The sequence below is a fragment of the Anabas testudineus genome, chromosome 4, assembly GCF_900324465.2.
Source record: "Anabas testudineus chromosome 4, fAnaTes1.2, whole genome shotgun sequence".
Classification (NCBI taxonomy): domain Eukaryota; kingdom Metazoa; phylum Chordata; class Actinopteri; order Anabantiformes; family Anabantidae; genus Anabas; species Anabas testudineus.
In genome coordinates this window covers 6,727,763-6,751,251 of record NC_046613.1, presented here as the reverse complement: position 1 = coordinate 6,751,251, position 23,489 = coordinate 6,727,763, and the positions used below count along the sequence as shown (strand labels likewise).

Genomic DNA, 23,489 nt, shown 5'->3' with positions numbered 1-23,489 from the left:
ATAGATCAGGCCAGACACAGCAGGTGCCACAGTGTGTGATAAATCAGCCGTGTTACAGCAAGCTCTCAGTGGGAAAGTTCATCTTTGTTAAGACTGCCTCTTCTTATTAGTCTTCTTCCTCCCAGACACACACACAAAAAAAGACCCTGAGCTTTTACGCCTGTGACAACTCACTTATTTACAAAGAAATGAAGAGAGTCTGACTGTTTCAACAACTTGTCAGATTTGTCTACACTCGTACATGCGTGGGACCACGCATTAGCATATTGAGAAGCACATCAAAGTCTACTCTTAGCTATCCAGACAATGGGATTGTGTTCAATTAAAATACAACTCTGCTTAGATTTCATTTGTATTTTGTGGATTTAAGTTTTGTTGTTAGTATTTTTGAACAACATCTAGTGTCTCTTTTAGCAGCCAAAGACCCAACAGTGGGTCCAGAAACAAAACGAGTGGAACGCCAACAAGATGGCTGTTGCCAAGGTGACGAGAGTCTGACTGAGACCATCTGTTCGTGTCCATGTGCTCGGAGAGCTTGCCTAGCTTGGATATGACGTTTACACTGGCACGCTCACAACTTGGAGCACAAAGTAAACCTGTGTAGCAGTAAAAAAAAAAAAAATAAAAAAAAGTTGGCATGTTCGAAATTGTGTCACATCCCTCAGTGGATTAACAGTGATGTGTGTTTGTCGTGCACTACAGTGAGTAAGTGACTTATCTGTGGCTAACTGTTGCTGCTGAGACGAGTAGTATTGATGTTCCGGCATCCAGAAAAATATCTGAGCACCTCCATATCTCTCTTCTCTGTGACAGAGGAGGATATCACCAAAACGAGAGAAAAATAAAGTTTGGAGGAGCTGCTGCTGTCAGGTCCAGCACAAACTGTTGAGAACTTTTTTTCACACTGTTTACGGGGATTAGAAGAAATCCATCCAATATTTCCCAACTAAAAAAATCAGATTAAACAAAGTGTTGTCTATGAGAATTATTTCTCTGTTCTTACCCAATGAAACATCTTCCCTGATCCATCTGCATTCACTGGATAAAATTCTAAAACAATACATATACATGTTTACAGAAAGTAAAGTCAAGGGTCTGAAAACATTTGCTGCTGCCTTTCTTACACTTTATGTATATATTTCTTCACATAGTTCTCTGCACATGCTGCTGCACACGACCTTCTCGCCGAAACCGCCAAAGCAACCGTCCAAATGAGTATCCCGGAGGAGCTCACGCAGCTAGAAGGTGCCACGGCGATGGCCGAAGCATCAGCACCACCTCTTTCGCCATCAGACTTTGAGCTGTTGTCTCCACCTCCTAACCTCTGCAAGTCATGTGGTCACAGTCACCAGCTGGAGGAGAATCACGAGTACCTCTACAAAGATGAGGTGGATGACGATCTGGTCTGTCACATCTGCCTGCAGCCGCTCGTCAGGCCCCTGGACACACCCTGCGGACATACCTACTGCCAGGAGTGTCTCACCAGTTTCCTTCTGGAGAGCGACTTCTGCCCCGTGTGCCGCACGCCCCTCATGCTGCAGAACTGCAGGAAGACCAGCCTGCTGGTGCAAAAGCTACTGGACAAGTTGCCTGTGGCTTGCCCCTTCACTGACCATTGTACTGAAATACTGTCCCGCGGTGATCTAGAAGACCACATCAAGATCAGGTAGGATGGCAGAAGTTCGTCCTGACACTCCCGTCAGAAAAGCTGTTTATGTCTTGAAGCATTTCCAGACCTTACTGTACCTGTGCATTTTCCATTAGTGAAACCAAGTTCTTATCAGCTCTCTCATTAAATAAGTAAGCAAACACTTGAGCTTCTATTTTCAGTTTCTTACTTCTGCTATCTGATCAAAAAAAAACTACAATGACCTGCAGTAAACACACAGTCTAAGTTTCCCACCCTCCACCCAGGTCCCAAAGGGCAGAGTTCTTCTTCCAAACACGCTTTCATCTAAACTAGGCCCAGCTCCTCTGTTTATATATCATTAAAAGACAGTACTTTGGTCTCTCTCAGTCTTGGTCTGTTTTCATTAATGCTCATTAACACTCCCTTAGCCCATAGGCCGCTGGGATAATTAGTGCATCTCGCCACACATCACACACAGGCAGGAGACTGTTTTCTATCTATTTACATTTTATTTTAAAACTCAAGTTGCATAAAACTTCTTAAACTTAAAAAAAAAAAAAAAAAAGCTCCTTCACTCCGTCTTATCTCCCATCACGTACACACCAATTTATGCTGGTTTCTTTTTGTCTTTAACGACTTCTTTTCTACTTCCTTCTTTTTCTGTGCTTCACTCCATAGTTTGCCAGTCTTTACCCTCATGTAGTGTGAATGTTATAATGAGGTGTGGAGCTCAGAGGCCGTCTCCCAGAAGGATTCAGCCCCCATAGACAGAAGGTGTTATCTGTGGAGGTGAGAGGTCACGTCCAGAGAGACGACTCTGCCCCACTGTGTGCAAGAATGTGAAAAGGTTACACTGAAACACTCAACACTCCAACATTTCTGTATTTTACCATGAACTAGTGAGTGTGGCTGCTCTTTATAGAGTGGAGTAAAGGTGTAAAGTATAAAGCACCTTGGGATGAACTGTTTTTTTCTTTTGCATGCCACCACTGTTGGTCAAGCATTGTTGAGTTGGTAAAATGGACAGTACAGATGATGGACAACATAACAGAATCAAATGGGGACAGTGATTGATTGATTCTGTTAGAGTGGATAGGTCACAGAAAAGGGTTGTTGGTGTGGGTGGATGCAACCAAGTCTTAGCTAACAACTATTGCCACCATGTAACCAAATGTTTTTTATTGTAAGCATGAGTCCAAATGTCATTACAGAACAGTATTTTTAACCCAAACCAAGTTATTCTGTGTCTAAATATAATGTATCCATAACATTAGAGATGTCAGAAATAATCAATGTTGCGAATAAATGTTTATTTGTATTATTATTATTATTATTGTTGTTACTTGTAATGTGATGGTATTGAAAGCTGCTGACTGAAGTTACTGCACGTGTTGTTTGGCGCATAGACACATTATGTATATGTTAATTTAATTAGTGCAAATGATTTTGTGACTCTTACGGCCACAGCATTTAATTTACACCCACATTAATTATGTTTCATTGCTTATGTATTCATGATTCTTATTTAATTATCATGTTTTAACAGTATGTAGCATGTAAAAAAAAAACAGTGTGACCTAATGCCACATTTGTAGGTGCATATAATTTGAAAATGCTTTTAAGCGCAGTGCTTTGCACTCTAGGCCTAGAAACCTTTTTATGATTCTCAACATCTGTATGCTGTTAGCTCCTGGTGCACAACAGTAAGACTTAAATGGGCTGTACCTGCCAGTTTAGATCATCTAAAATATGGTAGAAGCTCAAAATGGGTCTCGTGGGAATGAGGACAACATGAAAAAACAGTTCCTCTGTACGTTTCAAGGCCAGAGATTTCATGTATGTGACACCATTCATCCCAGTATGTCGCTGTCGATGATGGCAGAATATACTGTCTTCGTCCGTACCCCAGAACCTGGCAGTGGATCAGAAGCTGTAATGACTGAAACTGCCACACCATCTGGTCCGAGCTGATTTCATACTCATCTGATCATCCATGACCTTTATTGGCCTTTGGATGGAGAAATTGCGATTCTAGGCACGTCTGCTGTCATCAAGAACAAATCTGATCAGTGGTATTTCTCGTAGGCTTTGTTACTTTGTCCTGTCAGGGCTTGCACAGCATTGAGTCACAAAGAGGCTTCCCGCCCACTCAGGTATTTTCCTTTGTCTTTTTCTTTTAAGTTACATATAGCTACATGTGCATGTGCTGCTGATGATTCTTCTCCGTGTTTTGAATGCCTCTCAGTCTCAGTTCATTTACTACATGTGTTCCATGAGTGTATTTTGCTGATGTTCTGTCTTGAACAATTTCTTTATTCTTTTTTGAGAAAATGCACTTTTTGAATTATATTTTCAAAGCCCAACAAGTCGTTCTTCAAAGCTTCTGTAAATAGTATTGCCAGGGAAGAAAGGAGAATTTTCGGGAGTTACTGTTTTCTGTTTTCCTGTGTTTTTCAAATGTGCTGGTCACTTTTGTATGTGACCTTGCTGTTTGTGTTAGGGAGGGCAGGGCACCTTAAAGTGAAAGCCTTCACTGCAAAGGATTAAGCTAGCCTCTTTTGTTCTCCACTTTTTAGTCCTTCCTGCCTTGTGCAGGGCGGCTTTAGGTGCAGCAGGTGTATTCTCTGTTATTAACGTTTTGGGAAACAGATGATGGATGATTGAAATGTGGCTGCACAAACAAACAAGCTAAACCAAATTTGCGACTGCTTTTAGGGAGACAAGGTTTTGTTCCTCTTGCATTAAGAAAAAGTACCAAGCATTGTTACTTTGAAAGTATTTGTATGGCTCAGAGCTTTTTAGAATGAACTAAATCGATAATGCAGTTATGAAGTAAAGCAAAGTAGCTCAGATCACCCTCTGATTCATTGGTAGTTGAAGGCAGAGGTATGTTTCCAAAAACATTTCTTCTTTTCTTTCAGGCTAGCATATCCAGACGCTGGGCCCTCTTTACTCAGTATTATGTAGATACAGATAGGCCCTATGATGTACACCCATAATACTTGTTTTTCTTTGCTGTATTTTTGGAATAACTCCTTCACATCAGTATGAGGAACTGGGTGTTGTGGGTGGAAGAAGGAATAATGGGGTGAGATTATGTGTGTATGTTCTGATGTTGTTTTGTGAGTGTATGAAATGGCTCCTGTGGGGCAGACTGATTTCTGTTCACAAACTACATCCTGTCACAATCCAATTACATTTCCATTTCCTGCGTGCCCTGTGGTCTTGTTGCTGTGCGCACTGTTCAAATACCACAGGAAAACTCTTGCCTCAGTATGCACGGATGCATGCATTAACACTCAGGCGCATGCACACACACACACTCACACAGACACATGCAGTCTGTAACCACACTACCTTCATTCAGACAGGATATTTACACCAGCTAAGTGTCTTACTTGAGGGTAGCAGACTGCGCAGTGCTATGGAAATTGGATAAGCGTGGGAAAAAAGGTAAGAGGAGGGAAAACAAGAAAAGGAACAAAAGAGGTTAAATGAAAAGATTGAATATAAAGGTCAGGAAAAGGAGGATATTATACAGTGTGGAGAAAACTCGTGATTTTGATATAAATAAAACTGACTAAAATAAATAATACCGCAAAGGGAAGAAGGGTGAGATTTGACAGAATGGAATGAAAATAGATTAAAGGTGCTGCAGTGTTTCATATTCAAAGCTTTTTTTGTTGTTGTTGTTTTTTTTCCCTTCTGCCATGTGTTTACTACGGGAAAAGACAGAGAAGGATGGGAGTGTGAAGGCAGATGAAAGAGACAGAAAAGGGTGCAAGGAAACCATGTACAACCCCCAAACTACTTCATTGCAATTAGCAGGTTCTGTATGCAGAGTCAAATTGCACCTTGAAGTCAATGCCGGTCGCTTCCACCAACACCTAACACAGTCCATCAACACACACCTCTGCTCTAGTCACTTCCCAGCAAAGGTTTAGCTTTTGTGTATTCTGAAACTGAATGAACGTGTGAATGATGACTAACTGAATGAATATAAAAAAACTGTAAAGAGTTATTTCACTTCCTTCTTCTCATCTTTCCTCCCGTCTTTCTGTTTGATGTCACTCACATTGACCAGCTTCCATCCCTGTAGAGTGTATTGATTTGCCCGTGTGTTTTGGTCATGCTCTGTCTTTTTTTTTTTTTTTTTCCACTCATGTAGCCAGTTTCTTTTGAGCGATCGGACCAATCTGCTGCACAGGGAGCAATCCATCGTTGCAGAGGAGGGGTGAAGGCTTGGAGGGAACATATCCTCTCCATTCCCCCTATCCTCTCCTGCTCAGGCTAACGTATGCGCAGCCTGGGGGAGGTGACTGCAGAGGTTGTTTATGTGTGTATATGTCTGAGTCTGTGCATGTGTGTACGCGTGTGAGGAGGACAGAGCCAATCAGAGCAGCTCCAGGTACCTTCCCCCCTATCCTGTCTTTGTTTGGTCTGCTCCATCTCCCCCCCTTAGTGGTTTCTGCTGCAGTATAAGTCACAGCCTGCGCTGTTCTCTCTGACATACACACGCGCGCACACACACACACTCACACCAAGGGAGACGGACACGCACACACATGCATACGAGTGCAAATCCTCTTACAACTCACCAGTGCCCAGAGCAGATTAAGGGGCTGCACATCTCAAATTGTATTCCAAATGTGCCACCTTTGCACGGGTCTCCTTCCTCTTCTTCTTGCACTTTCTACTCTTCCTCCTGTGCCACAACGGGACTCTGCACCTGCTTCTGATGCTTCTTCTTCCTCCGCTCCGTCTTCAACCTCTGGCAACTGGCCCGTTTGCCTCTGCAGCTGAGATGACCAGGCAGCCAGCCTGAGGCAGTGGAAGAAACTCACACAGGCAGAGGTAGAGAGAGGAGGGAAGCAGAGGGATAGAAAGAGGCTGAAAAAGGCAGGAAGTGAGAAATTAATTCTGATCTGAGAGCACCTCTGGAGAAGGAAGGCAGGCAAGGAGTGGGGTCAGCACGGCCAGGTCTGGAGAATTGGAGGTGGAGGAGGAGAAGGGGGAAGTGGGGGAAATTAAAGAGGAGAGAGATTGAGTGCAGAGGGGAGAAAAAAGAGGGAGAAGAGAGGGAGAATAGAAGAAGGAAAAGAGCCGACTGTTGACCATGAAGGCTCTGTTGCTCCTGGTCCTGCCCTGGCTCAGCCCGGCCAACTACACAGACAATTTGGGCAACCTGCACATCCTCTATTCTGAGCTGTGAGTACAACAGTCAGCCTCCACCTGCATCCTTTTCACCAACATCACCCCATCTGTACCCTCCATCGACAGTCCATGCTGCTTTTAATATGTTATTGTCCTTTCACTTTCATCAGCTAGTTGTTTGTGTGCTCGTACACTCCATTTATACATATGTATGTGAAAGTTACCAGTGTTTACACTGTGGTCACCACTTTAAGGGGCACAATGTGCCTCTGTGGTGTGGCCAGTGGCTGCTGTGACACTGGGTTGCAGTAGAGCTAGTAGGGCTTTTGCTGTCCAGGACAGTTCGGATGCTACAGTAGATAGCAGCATTGCAGCACGGCATCACTCTCTTCTCTCGCTTCAGCATGTGTGAGTGTGTCTGTTTTGGAAAATGTCAACACGCATTTACTCAGCTTTAGCCTTGAAACACCATATGCGTTTGTTTGATTCTAGCTGAGCGTATGGACAGACGCAACTACAGTGTGTGTGTGTGTGTGTGTGTCAAAAAGAGTTTCACTTCAGCATTATAAATTTGTGTTACATCTCTTCAACATAAAGTATACAATCCTTAATGTGTTCATAGTTATTAAGTTAAACTTAAACACAGTCGACATCAGTACATACAATAACAGACAAATTTAAAGCCACACCTGTTGGTGCGAATTCTTTTTAAACCTTTTATTTATTCTTTTATCAGTTGTGTTACATTAACACAGATGGGAATGTTGTTTATTGAATTTTGAAACCATGGAAACAACCCTCTCTCATCCCTCTCAAACTAATGACTAATTTCATTTTTGACATTTTCTTGACAGTTCTGTGATTAATATTTGTCCTAAAGGGGCTTTACATTGCTTGTTTTGCCCAATCAATAGACTGAATCCAAATATATTCAGTAAAACTAAAAACGAGAAAAGTGTCTTTTACTCAGATTTAGTATGAGAAGTGAGTTGTATACTGAGTTTCACAATGATTTCCACTGTGACTACACGTCACACTATCTCTGTTCTTGGCTCCTCTTCTTCTGAATTGTTTTCTGTTCTGCATTAGCCCAGAGACTCTCTCTGTGTGGGAGTTCATGTTGACTATATCCAGCAGCTCCATGTGAAGCCAGGGATCTCTGATCCCCGAGCTTGGCTACCTCTCTTCTCTCCAGCCTAACGGAAATGTCCCATTATACTGCATGAATACATGGAACAATGGAGCACCTCGCAAATCCCCTCATTTCATTGTATACTCTCTTCACTGAGCGGGGCTTTAGCACCAAGAGCCCATAGTGGACGGCAATGGATGCCAAAGGGGAGAGGAGAGAAAGGAAAAGAGGAGCGATGTAGGCACATGGAAAAGCTAGAAAGAGGAAAGGTAGCTGAGTTTATTGCATTTGATTCTATGGTGATAGAATGGGAGGAGGAAAAACATCCAATAAGGAGGGACGTGAAGTAGGCAAGCAGTATAACAGACAAGAGAGGGGTTAGGGGAGATGAGAGGTGACAGAAGGGTTTAAGGTCACTTCCTGCCATCAATCTGGCCATGCATACAACTGCCACGATGATGGCATCCAGTACATCCAGTACAGTTTGTGGGTTAATTCTGAAAACTGAAAACGACTGACAATCAGACAGGGAGAGTGTGTGTGTAGGAGTGTGTTTTGGTGCTTGTGACAGTGAGGTTTTTGCTGATTATGACATGACAGAGAGAGAAACCAGGAGCAGACAAACGCGGACGTGGTGTTTTTCTGCCTGGCTGGAGAGCAGTGCCACACCATTTGTCTTTATCCATACTGTTGACAGGAGCAGCCTCCAGCTCCCCCCGTGTGACCGCCGCCTCTCTTTGCCTCTATTTTTCCTGCTCCGTCTCGCCACTCGTCTTTGTCCCTCGGCTCTTTTGTTTCTAATGCCTTTCAATTTATGTGATTACTACAGAGTGTATATTGCACGGGGAAACTGAGGGCGGCTGCACTCTGTCTTACTCAGACGTAAATGTGCGTACTCAGGCTTGTATACAATACAGACTCTATTGGTTATAGGCAGGATGGAGATGGAACCAACAAGGCAGGGGACGAGTAAATGGTAAATGTGCTTAATATGGTTACTGCCATTTTAGCTTGTCAGCAGCAGCTAATACATGTACAACACTCTGCACACAGGAGAGCATCTAGATTGTGTTGTTGTTGTTGTTGTTGTGCTCTTTACATCCTAACACACATACACACTCAGACCATTAGACCTTGGTTATTCCCTCCCCCAGTCCACATAAACTCCTGTGATTATCACAGTGCTGTGCTGTAGTGTGTCACTGTGAGTGTTAATGATTAATCTATATTCATTTATTGGCCTGTACTGAGATGTATTACGCACTATGATTAGCTTAGATTCCATCCTTTCAGCCCTCATCTATGAGGTGTTTGATCACCATGAGCTGTGTGCACTCCTAGTGCTCCGGACATCTTCAGCATGGATGCATCCTAACAGGATTAGCCCGCCTGCCATGCACTCACTGGGTCTGAACAATACCAGTCACTTGTTTATGCCGGGTCCATTTCGAGTCAAGGGCAGTGCACCACGCCGTGCCCTCTTTGGCCTCATAGCTGCTCCAAGTGTGGTACAGGTTCCACTAATTAGACTTTGTTTGGATTAAATATTAATCCCTATTCTGTAGTGAGGCAGATCTTGATGTCTCATTGTATCTAACAGTCTAGAAATACACAGAAGGCTGGGGGGGGAGTGAAAACCAGTAAGAGTGAGAGGCAGTGGGCCTACTTCCTACCCTCACTCGACAAGAGATATCGTGACGTCTGTTTAATTAATTTTTTTTGCATGGGATTTACACTATGAAGCATTCAATGGATCCATCACGGGAGTATTTATATGCTTGGCTGGACAAAGTCTACAAGCAACAACAGTGTTAAACAGCGTGCACTGCAGACACAATCAAATATGAAAGCAAACACATGTCAAGGACACGCTGCTCTCGTATTACACAATACACTTCACATAAACGTGCACAAAGCATGACACCAAAACGCACTTTTGACTACGTACAATTGAAGTGTGCGCAATTCACATGTAAATATAGTCCTGAAGGAACAGATGTATTATGCATGTATTGATTAATTCATGGAGAGAGTAGCAGGTCGAAGTGTTTACTTCAGCAGCAGAGCCTTCCTCTCAGATGTCTCTGTTCTAGAGGAACTACAGCATGGTAGCAAGGTGAACAGGTGTTAGTGTCAGCATGCAGAGAAGCCTAGTATGTTTTATAGTAAATGTTTTTTTACTGAACATGTTTTTGCAATGCAGTGCAGTTTCATATCTGAGCAGATGCATTTTTATTAAGCGCCTTACAGTCTTATCTACATCACCAAAGATGGGTGTATTGTGAAAATAGAGGTGTGTTGAGGCTGAGTTTGTTGTCTGGCTGCTGTTTAGGGTCTTTGAGGCTAGGCGTGTTTAACATGGTATGTTTTCTATAGTCTCCTGTCTGCAGAAGGCTAATCTGTAGGAGGGGTTGCATCCGAGCAGCCTGCAGAGCACGGAGCCAGCAGGGTGTAAGTGACAGCAGAAAGGAGAGCAGTGTGGAGTTAATCTCTCACGTGAACAGTCCCCTGCTGAGCGCCAGAGCTTTGGGTTGACCAGTGCTGGCGATGTGTCAGGCAGTTGTACCGTGGCACGTGGAGGTAGAGAAACCAGGACACTGCCAAGGGCTAGCGTGGCGTAGAGTGAGAAATGTAGGCTAAAAGGTGCGGAGTAATGTGGGACAGCAGTCTAGTGGGGATTCTCTATGATCATGTACTGTAGCGTAGAGGGAATTACAGTTAGAGTCGTCTGCATTTTAGTGAGAGAAATGTACACATAGTATTTCACTGCAGGGCTGGAAAGCAGCCACTGTTGAGGGGGACATAATGTACGTAAGGTGTATTAGTAAGCTGAGCTCAGCCGGAGAGCAGAGAATAAATCAGTTCTAGTACTTCCTGTGCTCTTCCTCTCTGTTGAGTACACGAGTGTGCCACTGCCTTCTTGGTTGAAAGCAGACACTGGCACAATAAATGCTGCATAATTGTCTTTCCAGCCTGATCATGGGGTCAGCCTCAACTGATGACTGTATGTATCGATTGGCTGAAAAACCATGAGTCAGGGTTCGGGTTGTTTCTAACAGGTTGGCTCGACTGACACGGCGCTGGTTTGGATGCACACAGATGCAGTACGTGTGCCAAACCCGCCGGGCCACCGCTTCACTGTTCAACCACGGCGGCAACGAGTGCCGCGTGGGCTTCGCCGCACATTGTTTTCGAAGGCTGTAAGAAGTCACACCCAGCTAAACCTCGCCTCCTACTTCAATTTAACAGATCTGTCTTTGGAAACAAGCTTAGCCAAAAATGTCTGAGACTGTCCCCTCTAGCGGCGCTCTCACCTCCTCCTCATGCACCAGATGGGATTACCGCTTGCAGCAGGCGGATCCAATCAACACACCAGCACATCCTCTGATTAACACTCCTCTAGTTAATCATTAACTGGATTACTCTGCCTGTCTTTGTGTCACTCTCTCCCCTCGCTATATATATGCATACATACTGCAAGTATAGCCATCTATCATTGTCTATTCTTCCTTAGTCAAACTTTATGTGTTTGGCATGTGACCTAAGCGTATGAGGAAGGAATAATTGATTTATTAATCTAATATAAGAATAATGTGCAAGCATTTATCAACATTCAATTAACAGACACTGCATGAGCCATCTTGTTCATCTACGCTGTGTGTGAGTGTGTTGCGGGCCACAGGTGCTTCCCCAGAGCATTGTTTTTCTTGACTGCTCAGTCTGCTGTGCGTTAGCCAAAAGCTGTTATAGCCAGACAGTTTCCTCTCAGGAGTATCATCCCTGAGTCAGTTGCATTAGATGGTGTGACAAGTTAAGATTCATAAATCATTCGTGCATTTCCAGATTTATTATGAGAGCACTGGGAAAGATGATGAGAAGAGGACAGAGGGAGTTTCTAACCATTCCAACAATTTGTGAGGTTTTTTAAATATACATTTTCATTAAAGCTTTTTTTGCTCATAATGTGGCATGAATGAGGACATTTCTGCCCTCCAAAACTACTAGATCAGAGTGACTAAGAAGGCGCTGATTATTGTGCCAAGTGTGTCTGCGTATCGCCATATTCATTAGTGCTCTAAGAATACACTCTCGCCACTTTTAAGCTTTTCTCACATTCTTTGTCGCACAAGGAAACCTTCTATACATCACATGATCCAGTCCTGTGTCAGAACCCATCAGAAAAAAAGACAGCACCTGATGCTGCTCTCTGATGAACAGGGAGGACGGTAGAAGAGAACGAAGAGCAGAACTAAGCACAGTCACTTAAACTGTGTCACTCAGGCACAGGTCAAAGGGTAATTTGCCACAGATGATTTTGCATAAAGAGTGCTTTAGATTCCAAACAATTTGCATTGCAGCGTGTTATCCATCTCGCTTTCCGGACTGTCTGACCTGGAATTGTCCCCCTAGCTGAGGTAATTTGGGCTGTGTGCAGAGTGTGGCCCAACACGATTGTCCCTGGCAGTCAGGGAGCGGGAGTATTTGGGTTAGGACGGATAATCCACTCACCCCTAAAGAGGATTGGAGAATCTCACAGGCTTTGATGAGTTGTGAGCTGGTGTTTATTTCACATCACAAGAACAAGGCTCTTTATGTCACAGCCAGGGCGCTTCTTTACGACCACCATGTCGCAGAAAGCATCACGGGTAATTGTTATTGCACCGTGAAGACAGAAGGAAAAAAAAAAAAAAAGGGCAAGGGGAGGGGTGGAAGGAGCGATGAGGATGTTTTGGTGTCTTTGCTCTTTATCTCGCCACAGATCCCATGGTTTAGGGAGATGATGTGATAACTGAGACAGTGCTGCCCGAGACAAGGATACTGCAGTGCTAATGAGCACCCTCTAAGCTCAGTGATCATCCCCTGAAAACGAAAGCTTTATCATTAAAGCACAGTCATGTATAGGCAGTCAAACCTCCATCATTGTCAACAAGGAGGAAAGAGGTTTGTTTGTGAGAGAAAGAAAAAAGCAAGGAGAAATATGCAGGGAAATGTAAATGTGAGTATCTTTGTAAGCACTACCTCTCCAGTGTGCAGAGTTAATTGGCTCGCTTGCCTTGACTCCAAACCTCCAGGACCACCCTGGTGAGGAAGACAAGGGGTCTCTGTCATGCTTCCCTGTCTGTAACCTCAGACAGCACACACCGTGGCCTTTACATTAAAGCTGAGACATTGAAAGTCTAAGCAGCTGAGATATGGCTATGGTTTTAAGGCAACTCTTATCCCCTGGGTGAAGGAGATTTTAATTAACAGGAGACAAAGCCTTTAATAAACCAGACACACACTAAACAATGGTAGTGTGCTGCTGTCTCAGGGACTTTGTTGTGATAACCCTTCTGTTTCTTTGACTCAAAAACATCTTACACCTGCTGCAAATGTCTTTTTCTTTGGTTTTTATGATCATTATCTGCGCTCTAGAATCACAGTCCTCGTTAAAGAAATTAAACTCTTAAGATCTTCTGCAGTCAGACTCAAACTCTGTGTGTAGTATGCATTCATTAATACTCGCACAGACATTTTGGGTGGTCTGTGTGTAACTGAATGAACCTGTTTTCAGCAGTATTTGCCCATCTCAACTGACTGTGGTTTTCCATTTTCCACTACCCATGGTGAAACAGGGGAATGTTGTATTCAATTCCATATAGTTAGTGTGGACCAGAAGTATGTGTGTGCGTGTGTGCATGTAAATGAAAAAGGAAGCAAATGTTTCAGTGAGAAACTACAGCATAATTAGAGCTGCTACATAAAGCTCTGATAGGGAGTGAATCTATATATAGATGAAGATAGTAACACCAGCTGGGAGGAACTACAGCTAACAAGAACATTGTTACACAGGAACGCCCAGAGGTGTGAAATAAGAATAATAAAAGATGGACTCTTTTTCTGGTTAGACAAGAGTTCAGGCATCTGGCTGTACTGTACATTGGAGTAGAGTGAAATATTCACCAGACTGAGAATCCACAGCCATGGAGGATGCACTGAGGCGGTAGTACTTTGAAGTAAATGCCACATTTAGTGTGTCACATCACACACATAGTATGCTACGACGCCGAGGTTTAGCAGTTTATCTAAGTTTATCACATTCATTTAGCCATCTGGCATGCTAACGTGAACACTAACATTAGAAACAAAAAATGCAACTGAAGCTGATAGGAATGTTGTATGGTCGTAAAACTAACTATTGAAGATGGTGCTGTATGTAATTTATTCATTTATTTACCATAAGCATGCAACAGAATGTATCTTAATGTGAAGAGGTGCAAAAGGTTGTCTTTTTAACCAATCACAGAATTTATTTCTGATTGATTAGTGAGGTTTGCAGCACTGGGCAGAACGTGGCACAGCATAGCAGAGCACAGCAGAGCAGGGAGAGGGAAGGCTTGGCGGAGGAGGGTGTGTTGGTTTAGAGGTTAATGCAAGCACCAGGTTAAGTCCCATACATACTGTAACCAGTATGTATGGGACCAACTGATAGCCAATGAAAACATTTTTGTTTTGATCAGCTGACAATGGCAATGCCATCTGAAATCCCTTCCCTTCTAATTCCATTAGAGCAACAGTACCGTGACAACAATGACGTGAGAACCAGTAGACTTTTCAAGTTGCATTAAGCTCTCATTCTCCTAATTGATAGTGAGTGACACGAGGAAAGCTTCTGCCCCCTCCAGACTGCAGCGCTGCCCTTTCCTCTGCTGGAGATTGAAGTATTGCTTTATTCAACCACTTCACTCAGTTAAGTGCTATGTTGCTGCATGGACATGCTTGATAGCGTTCAATTTACTAACTGAATGAAGACGAATAACTCACCATGGCGCGCTGCCCACACACAGGTACACACATGCAGAGACACGTGCGCTTTATTGCAGTGTTTGTCACAGAGCTCAGAGTGAGATCAATAGCTACTTCAGCTTTGTGTAATACTGTATCTAACTGTGAGTGTGACTTGTAGCTACAAGTGAGATATAGGATCTGCAGGATGAAATGATTTTCCCTCTGAAATATGGACAGAGTGCATGACCTACTCAGACAGCTCTCTTATTGAGACAAAATGCTGCTTCTAGAGATGTGGTGCCCAAAGAGGGCCAACATAGTCCCTCGGCTCATGTGTCTCGTCGGCAGGTGATTTTTTTTTCTTTTGTGGCTCTGCATTGATGGCCACAATTTTGCCCTTACTTAACCCGTTCTTTTTGCCTTAATATCCTCCATGTAGGATCCAGTGCTACTCATACTCCCTAACTTCCTGGATTACCTCCAGATTACTATTTCACCCAGTTTTCATTTTGGTTTAGTGTCCCCCACAGTGCTGTTTTGGCCTGTTTGGTTTATTCTACCCTGGTTGCTTCCTGATTCAATGCAAATGCTCGCTGGTGTGTTTAACCTGATCTGTTTCACTTACTCAGTGCCAGATTTTTTATTGCTATTACCAATAATAATTGGTTAGGGTCACTAACCCTAACCCTAACCCTAACCCTGCCTGCTATCAAGCCTGATCTTCTGTATTGCTGGCCCACGTTTTGTTCCTGATCTCCTGTCTTGCACTGCTCCTCTGGGTCTTGGACACAGGATCTTTGGATGTTGGATTTTGGATGTGGCCTTGGGAACAGTCTTTCCTGGTGTGGACAGACACAATCCACCAAGAGGCTCCTATAGCCTCTGCCTGTCCCTCTCATCATCACTGGATTACCTCCATCTGAACTTCCGTCGACACTAGTGAACCGGTTCTCTGAGGTGGTCTACTTCATCAGTTTGAGACTGTGGAGGTTCTTAGGTTTTTTAGAGGCTTTTCAGTTACACGGTCTCCCCCATGACATTGCGGCTCATAATTTACAGTGGAATTTTGGTTGGAGTTTTGCTGCAAGCAGTGAGGAGTGTACTTTTTGGATTTTGCATCTGAGGTGGATTTTCTGACTATTCTGTGTATGACCTTGCAAGTGTACCTGGATTATAAACTCTTGGATTAGTGGACAGGATACACCAACTACAGGAAAGACTGGCCTTACTGTTATACTTGTGCCCCACTCCCTCCTTCGTTTGCTGTGGAATAGTTTCATCATTACAGAGACTGCTGCAGTATTTTCTCCCTGCTCACCCATTGGCCTCCTCCATCTTCTCTGCTTACCCACTGGCTGCCAACTCCACTTTAGATTGGTAGTTGTGAAACGCAAAGACACACTCCAGTCATTCTGCTCTTACCCCCTCGGGAGATTTTGAACTGTTACTCACATCTCTGTCTGTGTCCTTCAGAATCCCACATCGGTCGAGATTGTCTTCCGTCTCTTGCCTCACTCACTCGCATGCCCTATTCAGCCAACCTCTTTAATTTCCCTTTTACATTCATCAATTGTTCTTCTTTTGGAATAAATCATTTAAACCTACCTAGTGGTTTGAAAACCTTACACCCAGCCCATCTTACAACTCATAGCACAGGAGAATGGCCACTCCTTTTGTTTTTCTGGGCTACTGTTGAAGCAGAGCCTGGGTTTGATCCAGCTCATTAAAATCCAGTTAATGTTTGTGCTGATAGCTCCACAGAGACAGTCGGAGAGACAAGCCAGCATTATTCCTGCCTCTGAAGCGTCAGCTTTAGGCTTTTATGGCTTACAGATGGATGAAAATTCTCCAACAATACCCCGCTCTGTAGGGATATCTTTAATTCACATACAAACATTCTCAATTTAACATTGTAAGTGTGTGTACACTGCAAGTACACAGGTGTCTATGTGTGCATGAGAGAGAGACATTGTTTAAATGTGTTGTGGTGTATTTGACAGCAAGAAGACATCTGGAACTTAGGAATTAGAGTTGTTTTTGTGGAAAAAAAACATTCAGGCAACCTCTGTTTTATATTCAAAAGCTGTGTCAGTTACCCACCCCCTCTCCTCTTGAAAGAGCGATTTCTTACATTTGTATTCAATCATCTGTCAAGGATGTTCACATTCAGAGCCGCAGAGAAAAGCCATCCTACATGTGATTACAGATGCAGTCACAAAGGTCTGCAAACAATAGAAACTGGTAGACTTTTTCTTTATTTAAGAGTAAATATGACATTTCTGGCACAGTCTCAGAGAGGTGCTGTGTGAATTTTAAGTGAAAGTAGTGGGAAATGTATCTTGCCAATACATTTGTTGTTGTGGTTTATAGTACAGGCTGTTAAGGTCAGATAAGAGGTGTGTGGCAGACCCAAAGTAGAAGACAGCAGCCAGCGTGCAGAACGTTCCAGGATGCAGGAGACATCGAAATTCTGCTCACATTAGTCTTAAGAATGTGACCTTTTCATTAGCTGCTTACACAAATTTGTTAACTTTCACTCTGCTATGATATACTACGCTATTTAGATCTGCCACGACTGCTCCAATATGTAGTTCATTACACAATCTGACCATGCCATCTCAGACCATCAGTGTCATCTTTTCATTTGTCAAGAATGAATCTCACCATAATGATGGTAATTTGAGTTTGTAACACAGACATTTTGACACTTCTGTGCAGGTGTAAAGGGGCTTCTCACTATGGGCTGTCAGCAGACCGGAAGCGACGCTCGCAGGAGGGGGAATGCACTGACAGCACATCAGAACTCACTATCGCCACACTACCCAATGATGGCCCAACCTCTGCTGCTGTGGCCCTCCTGTCAGACGACCCTGGTCTTGTCAACCCTGCCTTCGACCCGAACATGGAGGACAACAGCCAGTCAGGCAGTTCGACCAGCCTGGCTGCCCGCAGCAGCACCAAGAAGAGTGAGTGTGAGTTAGCGAATGGATGTTTGTGCGTGTGGCTACAATATGTTCAGTCCTGCATGACGTCACCCTATAGTCTTCTGCTGAGAGAGAGAGAGAGAGCTCCAGGGAGTGTGTGTTTAGCCAGAATGACAGATTGAAAATCAATAGAAAATAGAGTGCCTTCTAGTCACAGTTACATAGTCTCCCAGTTAAAGCCACATGCCAGTGATCTATGTACAAACATACCGAAGCACCTGCAGAACCTGCATTCTCAAGACATTTATCCCAGTCGTTCATTCAACCTCAAATACAGTCTTTGTTCTCCCTAATGGTCTCTGATAGAAATCCTATTAGCCAATTACCTCAACTGCCTTGTTTTTTTTTTTTTCCCAATCCATAAAATCTCTCTTTGTAGAAAACAGTAAAGAAACAGAAAGAAAGTCACATTATGCAGTCAAGGAGAAATGGATGTAGAGGTAGGTTAAATATAGCAAATGCAAGTGTGTGTTAATGCCCGGTGACGTGAAACTAGGAAGCAGTCACGAGTGTTCCATTCTGGCCTCCTGTCCCCAGCTCCTAACGTGAGCATACAGGAAGTGGGGACACCAAATGACGCTGCACCAGCACTTTAGGCCCGGCCGACTGAGCACCCACCACCACAAGATCCACTGCTGCTGAACAAGCTGTCAGCTCCAGAAGCGGCTGGCGCTTTTAAAGAATAATGTGGCTGTCAGGAGCCCTCGCATTTCCCCGGGCCTGCAGAGGGAGGGAGGAGTGCTGCAAAGACACGCTGCCCTGTACTCTGTGCAGCCAGGCTGGGGCTGCTACCTCCCCACTGCAGCCTTGTGTAGCCTCGCTGTCTTTTTCTGAGAAGAGCAAAGTACCAGTCAAGAGTCTCTCTGAAAGGGTCTCTTTTGCACATGGTCACTAGAGTCCACAGTGTGTTACATCACTGCTGCAGTTACGCAATCATGTAACATGACTTAGCACAGATTGGGTTTATTAACTAAAGTGTCACTGGTTAAAAACAACTATTCCATCCAGAAAAAGAGTATTGTTTGGACTTGTTCACAAGTGATCAATAAGCCAATGTATGGAATGGAAAAACAAAGACTACTGCAATGACAAAGTTGTGTGTTGGGTCATCTTTTACCTTAAAGGTGGACTGTGTTTTTTATTTTTTTAAGTATGTATTAGTAGATATTAGTAATCCAATATATAATTGACATTGATGCAGAAACTGACCTTTTGAAATGAATCTGATATCAGCCATGTTGATACAAATAAAAATGCAATATATCAATTTGAAATCAAATCAGTTTCTGCACGTTATGATCATGGTACCTTACGAATACGCATCCCATGATTTTCAACTTGGGAAAAGTAATCGGATTGGAATCAAACCAGAAGCAAGAAAAGTAATCTACAGTAATAACGTCTTGTTTATTAGAATTTAAATTTAAACCGCCACTTTATCACCGGGTGTATTTGTTCATGTATGTATGTCTGATGTATGTACTGTTCAATTTGGACCTGAATCATGCAAGTATTTCGTCTTCTTGCTTTTACCTACAGCCACACACCAACACAGAGGTTAAAAAAAAGCATTGGGGAGGCATTTGATTGGCTGGAAGAAGGAAGCTTTCAGACATGTCTGGGCATGTTGATGGTGAGGTAAACTATAAAGTGCCTCTTTTTCTCCCATCTCTTTTGCAGTCAGAAACTTTGATCGTTCTTCAGTGAGGAGCCGCTCCTTCAGGAGGTTGAACCGGGCGTTCAGTGTCCTTCGGAGGACCAAAAGCGGCAATGCAGTGAGCAATGAATCGTCCGAGGAGAGAGACAACGCCAGGAATTCTAGTTTGCCACAGGAAGGTATGGATCAGGGTCTCTTGTACTGTATATATCAATCTCTTTGTTTTTTTAATTGTTTATATTTCTATGCTTACATTGAGCATTTTGTGTTGTGTGTGTGTCTTCACTGTATGATACCACTGCTGTGTCTGCATTTAAGCATTCCCTGAAGAGGTTTCCAGACAGAAGGCTCAGTGTATGCGTGTGTTTTTAAATGTATGTGTTTGTGATGTTCCCTCAGCTTTACAAGGCTGGTGACAGGGCTTTGGAGTGTTACAGTAGCATATGTTTTATTAATAATTCAGCTGCAGGTTGCATAAGTCTACCGGTGCATCACTAAAAACAGATCAGGAGGGAGAATCGTAGCCTGAGGCACTGTGGTCACTGTTGGGATGTGAGAGGTCACTGGAGACAAAGCTGATGACGTCCTCTCTCATTTCTCCACCTGTTCTTCTCTCCTTCTATCACTCTCCTCCTTCCAGTCTTTTCCTTCTATACCTCCTTCTCCTCAAGGGCCCCCTCTCCTCTCATTAGCGCTCCAATATAGTCAGTGTCAACAGGCTTGCACCAGGTTGATGGAGTAGTCCCCAGGGAGAGCAGTGTGCCTGTCACAGTATATACATAAGATGTTATGTAGTAGAGAAAAATGTACTGTAATTTAATATGTTAGCCCAGCCCATGTGACACTAAAGTGGAGAAAATACAGCCAACAACAGGAGAGCATAATGTAGAAAGTTGAACTGCAGTGTGATGGGCAGAGGAGAAGGAATGTGGTATTACATAAGAATGAAGGATGACAAATGAACTGGGACTAGATTATTCTCTGAGGTCTTCACTGAGGAGGCTGAGTGAATAGATTAAATATTCATTGCCATTGCTGCTCGAGAGGAGTAGATAGGCAAAGACGATGGTGAATCAAGAGGAGATACATCCATATGCACTGATTGGAGGGAAGAGTAGATATTGGAAAAAATAAAGATAAGGTCAAATAAAGGTATAGCAATGTCCCCATGGATGGATGAGGGAGTGAGCGAAAATTATTAAAAATGATAAGTAACACTTTCAAAATGAGGGGTTAAATATACAAGCTGATTTGGGGTATGATGAAAAGAAGGAAGGCTTACATTTTAACTGCAGGTTTCAATTTTAAAACGCTCTCCACCCTTTAAGCAATCAATTCTATGAAGACAAAATGTTGACTTTGGAATGGATAGGAAGACGGTGCACTAAGGCTTCAGAGCTTGAGACACAGGGGAGAGCGGTCCACTGAAGAAAAGTGACAGATATTTTTCATAATGGATATTTTATAAAGGAAATAAGACAAGAAATACATATTTTCTGGCCGAGGCTGTTTGCCAAAATATCCCCACCCACTTCCACATGATCCATGTGTCACCACTGGGCATTAGGAGAGCTCGCATAATAAAATGTCAGGTTTACAATAAGAGTTGTATACATAGAAATTAGTTATTTTGCAGAAATAAATTCCTGCTTTTGGCAAAATACTGTATATTGGTTGAGTATGCAAAATTCAAAAGATTTCCTTTGCTTGTTTCAAGAAAAACTAGAAAATACACTCTTTTTTGATGTCAGATTGTCTCAGTGCAGAAGTTTACCCAAGTCCTGCTCATTTTTCTTACATCCACACCCAAGTAATAACTTTGTGGAAATTTGAAATCGAGGGTTTTCCCAAGCATACTTGTTACAGATGGATGTGACTAATGATACAAACATTGGTCAGGATAATCAGCCAAGTACATTTTCCCTCTTGGCTTGTTCAAGTTTGTTTTAGTAACCTGAGGGAGTAGAGACAGCTGGTTCCACTGCTGAACCTCTCTACCACAGTCTACCACTCTCTCTCCCACGATGTGTTTCTCTTCCACTCTGCAACGCTCTCTTTATCCCTTTTCTTCTTCTGTTTTCTTTGGCTACATCTCTTTGTTTTTTGTTTTTTTTTTTTTGTCATTGTACAATACAGTAGAATGATACTCACTCTACCCCTTCTTCTCAATCTTCTCCCTTAGTCCTTGCGCTTCCTCAGCTCCATCACCTGATCCCAGATGGTGAAGTTACCAGTATTAAAATCACACGGGTGGATCCCTCAGAACCACTGGCTATCAGCATTGTTGGAGGCAATGAGACCCCATTGGTTCGCATTTTCATCCAGGACATCTACAGAGAAGGTGTCATTGCTCGAGATGGACGCTTACTGCCTGGGGACATGATCCTGAAGGTATCATGGAAAACACTTTCACCAGAATCTCATGTCAATAAGATGTAATCACAGTTCTAACTTCATTTCCATCTCTGCTGCCCTCTCAGGTAAATGGAATTGACATCAGCAATGTTCCCCACTGCTATGCAGTGGCAACCCTCAAACAGCCCTGTCAACTCCTCCGGTTAACCTTGCTCAGAGAACAGCGTCATCGCTACCGCTCACATTCACATGCCCACCCACATGGGTACGGCCTTGATGCTGGGGGCCACCTATCTCACGGCCTGCCCCATCCCATGAGGGATGACAGTATCCACGTGGTCCTGAATAAAAGCACTCCAGAGGAACAGCTGGGCATTAAGCTAGTGAGGCGACCAGAGGAGCATGGAGTCTATATATTTCACCTGCTGGAGGGAGGCCTGGCAGCACGCGATGGACAGCTGTGTGTTGGCGACCGTGTGTTGGCCATCAATGGGCATGATTTACGTTACGGTGCACCAGAACATGCTGCTCTGCTTATCCAGGTTAGTCAGCAGAACTTTATGGACACTCAATTCATTAACCTGTTAAAACCAAGCGCCCCTGGTATCGGTGGCAGCTGCGCTTCCGGCAACAAAGGCCATTTAAAAGCCTACTAAAAATGCAGCAACCTAGAAATGTTGCATACCCACGTAAAGCTAAGAAGCTACAGGTTAATTTAAATAAACTGAGGTAGATCTTAGCATGTTGTAGAAAGTTCAGAGTTCCACATGTTCCTACAGACCATAAACAACTGTGTTCTTTTCTTACCTCAGGTCCCTGAGGTATTAGAGATAATCGTTGTGATTCAGGCTAATTGTGTTGTGCTGTTCTGTTGTGTCTGCACTCACTGCAGTTAATAGTATTTAACTGTTGTGATTCCCTGATGGACCAGGCCATGCAGTGGCCTCTGGTTTCTGGTTGATGCCAGTCAATGGTAGAGTGTCTGTGGTTAATGGCGGGTAATTGCAGCATGTTTACGGATGACTGTGCGAGGTCTCTGGGCCCAGAGTTCCTGTCTGAGCAGTCTGTCTGGCTTTTGTAGGTCTCTGTGGAGCCAACATGGCCTCTCAGAGCAGGCACTTTCAGTCAGAAATTGAGAACCGGCAGGGAAGAAATTAAATTAGTCCAATTATTGCAATAATAGCTTGGACTGGCTGATTCAGGAGTCAGTACTGTGTTGCTACAGAGACCAGGGTAAATCTCAAAGGAATTAGACAAGGGGGAGATGGAAGCAGGCAGGCAGTCAGTGTGTATATTACACCAATAATTGTGAATGTGTGAACCACATTACAGTAGCTGGACTGGCAGTTCAGCAGTAGGACTTTGAAATGCAAAACACGTTGATATTATGTTACAGTGAACTATGACTGAGCATGGTTTTGAGAGATGTGACCTTAATTGTCTCAATCCCCTCAAACAACATATTTTCACATTTACCTACAGTAATACCTAGCCAGATTTATTGTTTCAGAATTATAGTTTATAGTGGTTCACAAACCAAATTCTGTTTAGCAATGTTAAGCTTATTTTCTCATTTTTGTATGAATTAATATAGTAGCCCTGCATTTAATATTGCTTCAAAAAGAACTATCGGTACCATTTTCAACTCATGTCTAAACGTTTGTTCCCTAGGCAAGCGAGGAGCATGTCCACTTCATAGTGTCTCGTCAGATATGCCTGCCTGCCCCAGACATCCTGCAAGAAGCTCCATGGGGCATGGATGGTCCCCCACCCTATTCCCCAGTGGATATAGAGCAAACCTTGCTGGTG

General features: G+C 43.4%; 1 protein-coding gene across 3 annotated transcripts in view; it reads left to right on the top strand.

The window, feature by feature from the left end:
- lnx1 (ligand of numb-protein X 1) overlaps positions 1-23,489 on the top strand; it is a 32,185-nt gene that overhangs the window by 2,764 nt on the left and 5,932 nt on the right. Inside the window, exons 2-7 of one of the 3 annotated variants that reach the window (XM_026345834.1) lie at positions 1,152-1,666; positions 17,403-17,650; positions 19,349-19,504; positions 21,508-21,716; positions 21,806-22,222; positions 23,352-23,486. In XM_026345834.1, coding sequence (XP_026201619.1) covers positions 1,212-1,666; positions 17,403-17,650; positions 19,349-19,504; positions 21,508-21,716; positions 21,806-22,222; positions 23,352-23,486 — 1,620 coding nt within the window. In that variant the 5' untranslated portion in view covers positions 1,152-1,211. Of the gene's footprint in view, positions 1-1,151; positions 1,667-6,690; positions 6,839-17,402; positions 17,657-19,348; positions 19,505-21,507; positions 21,717-21,805; positions 22,223-23,351; positions 23,487-23,489 lie in introns of those variants that run through there. The other 2 variants (XM_026345833.1, XM_026345835.1) reach the window with 2 other exon arrangements.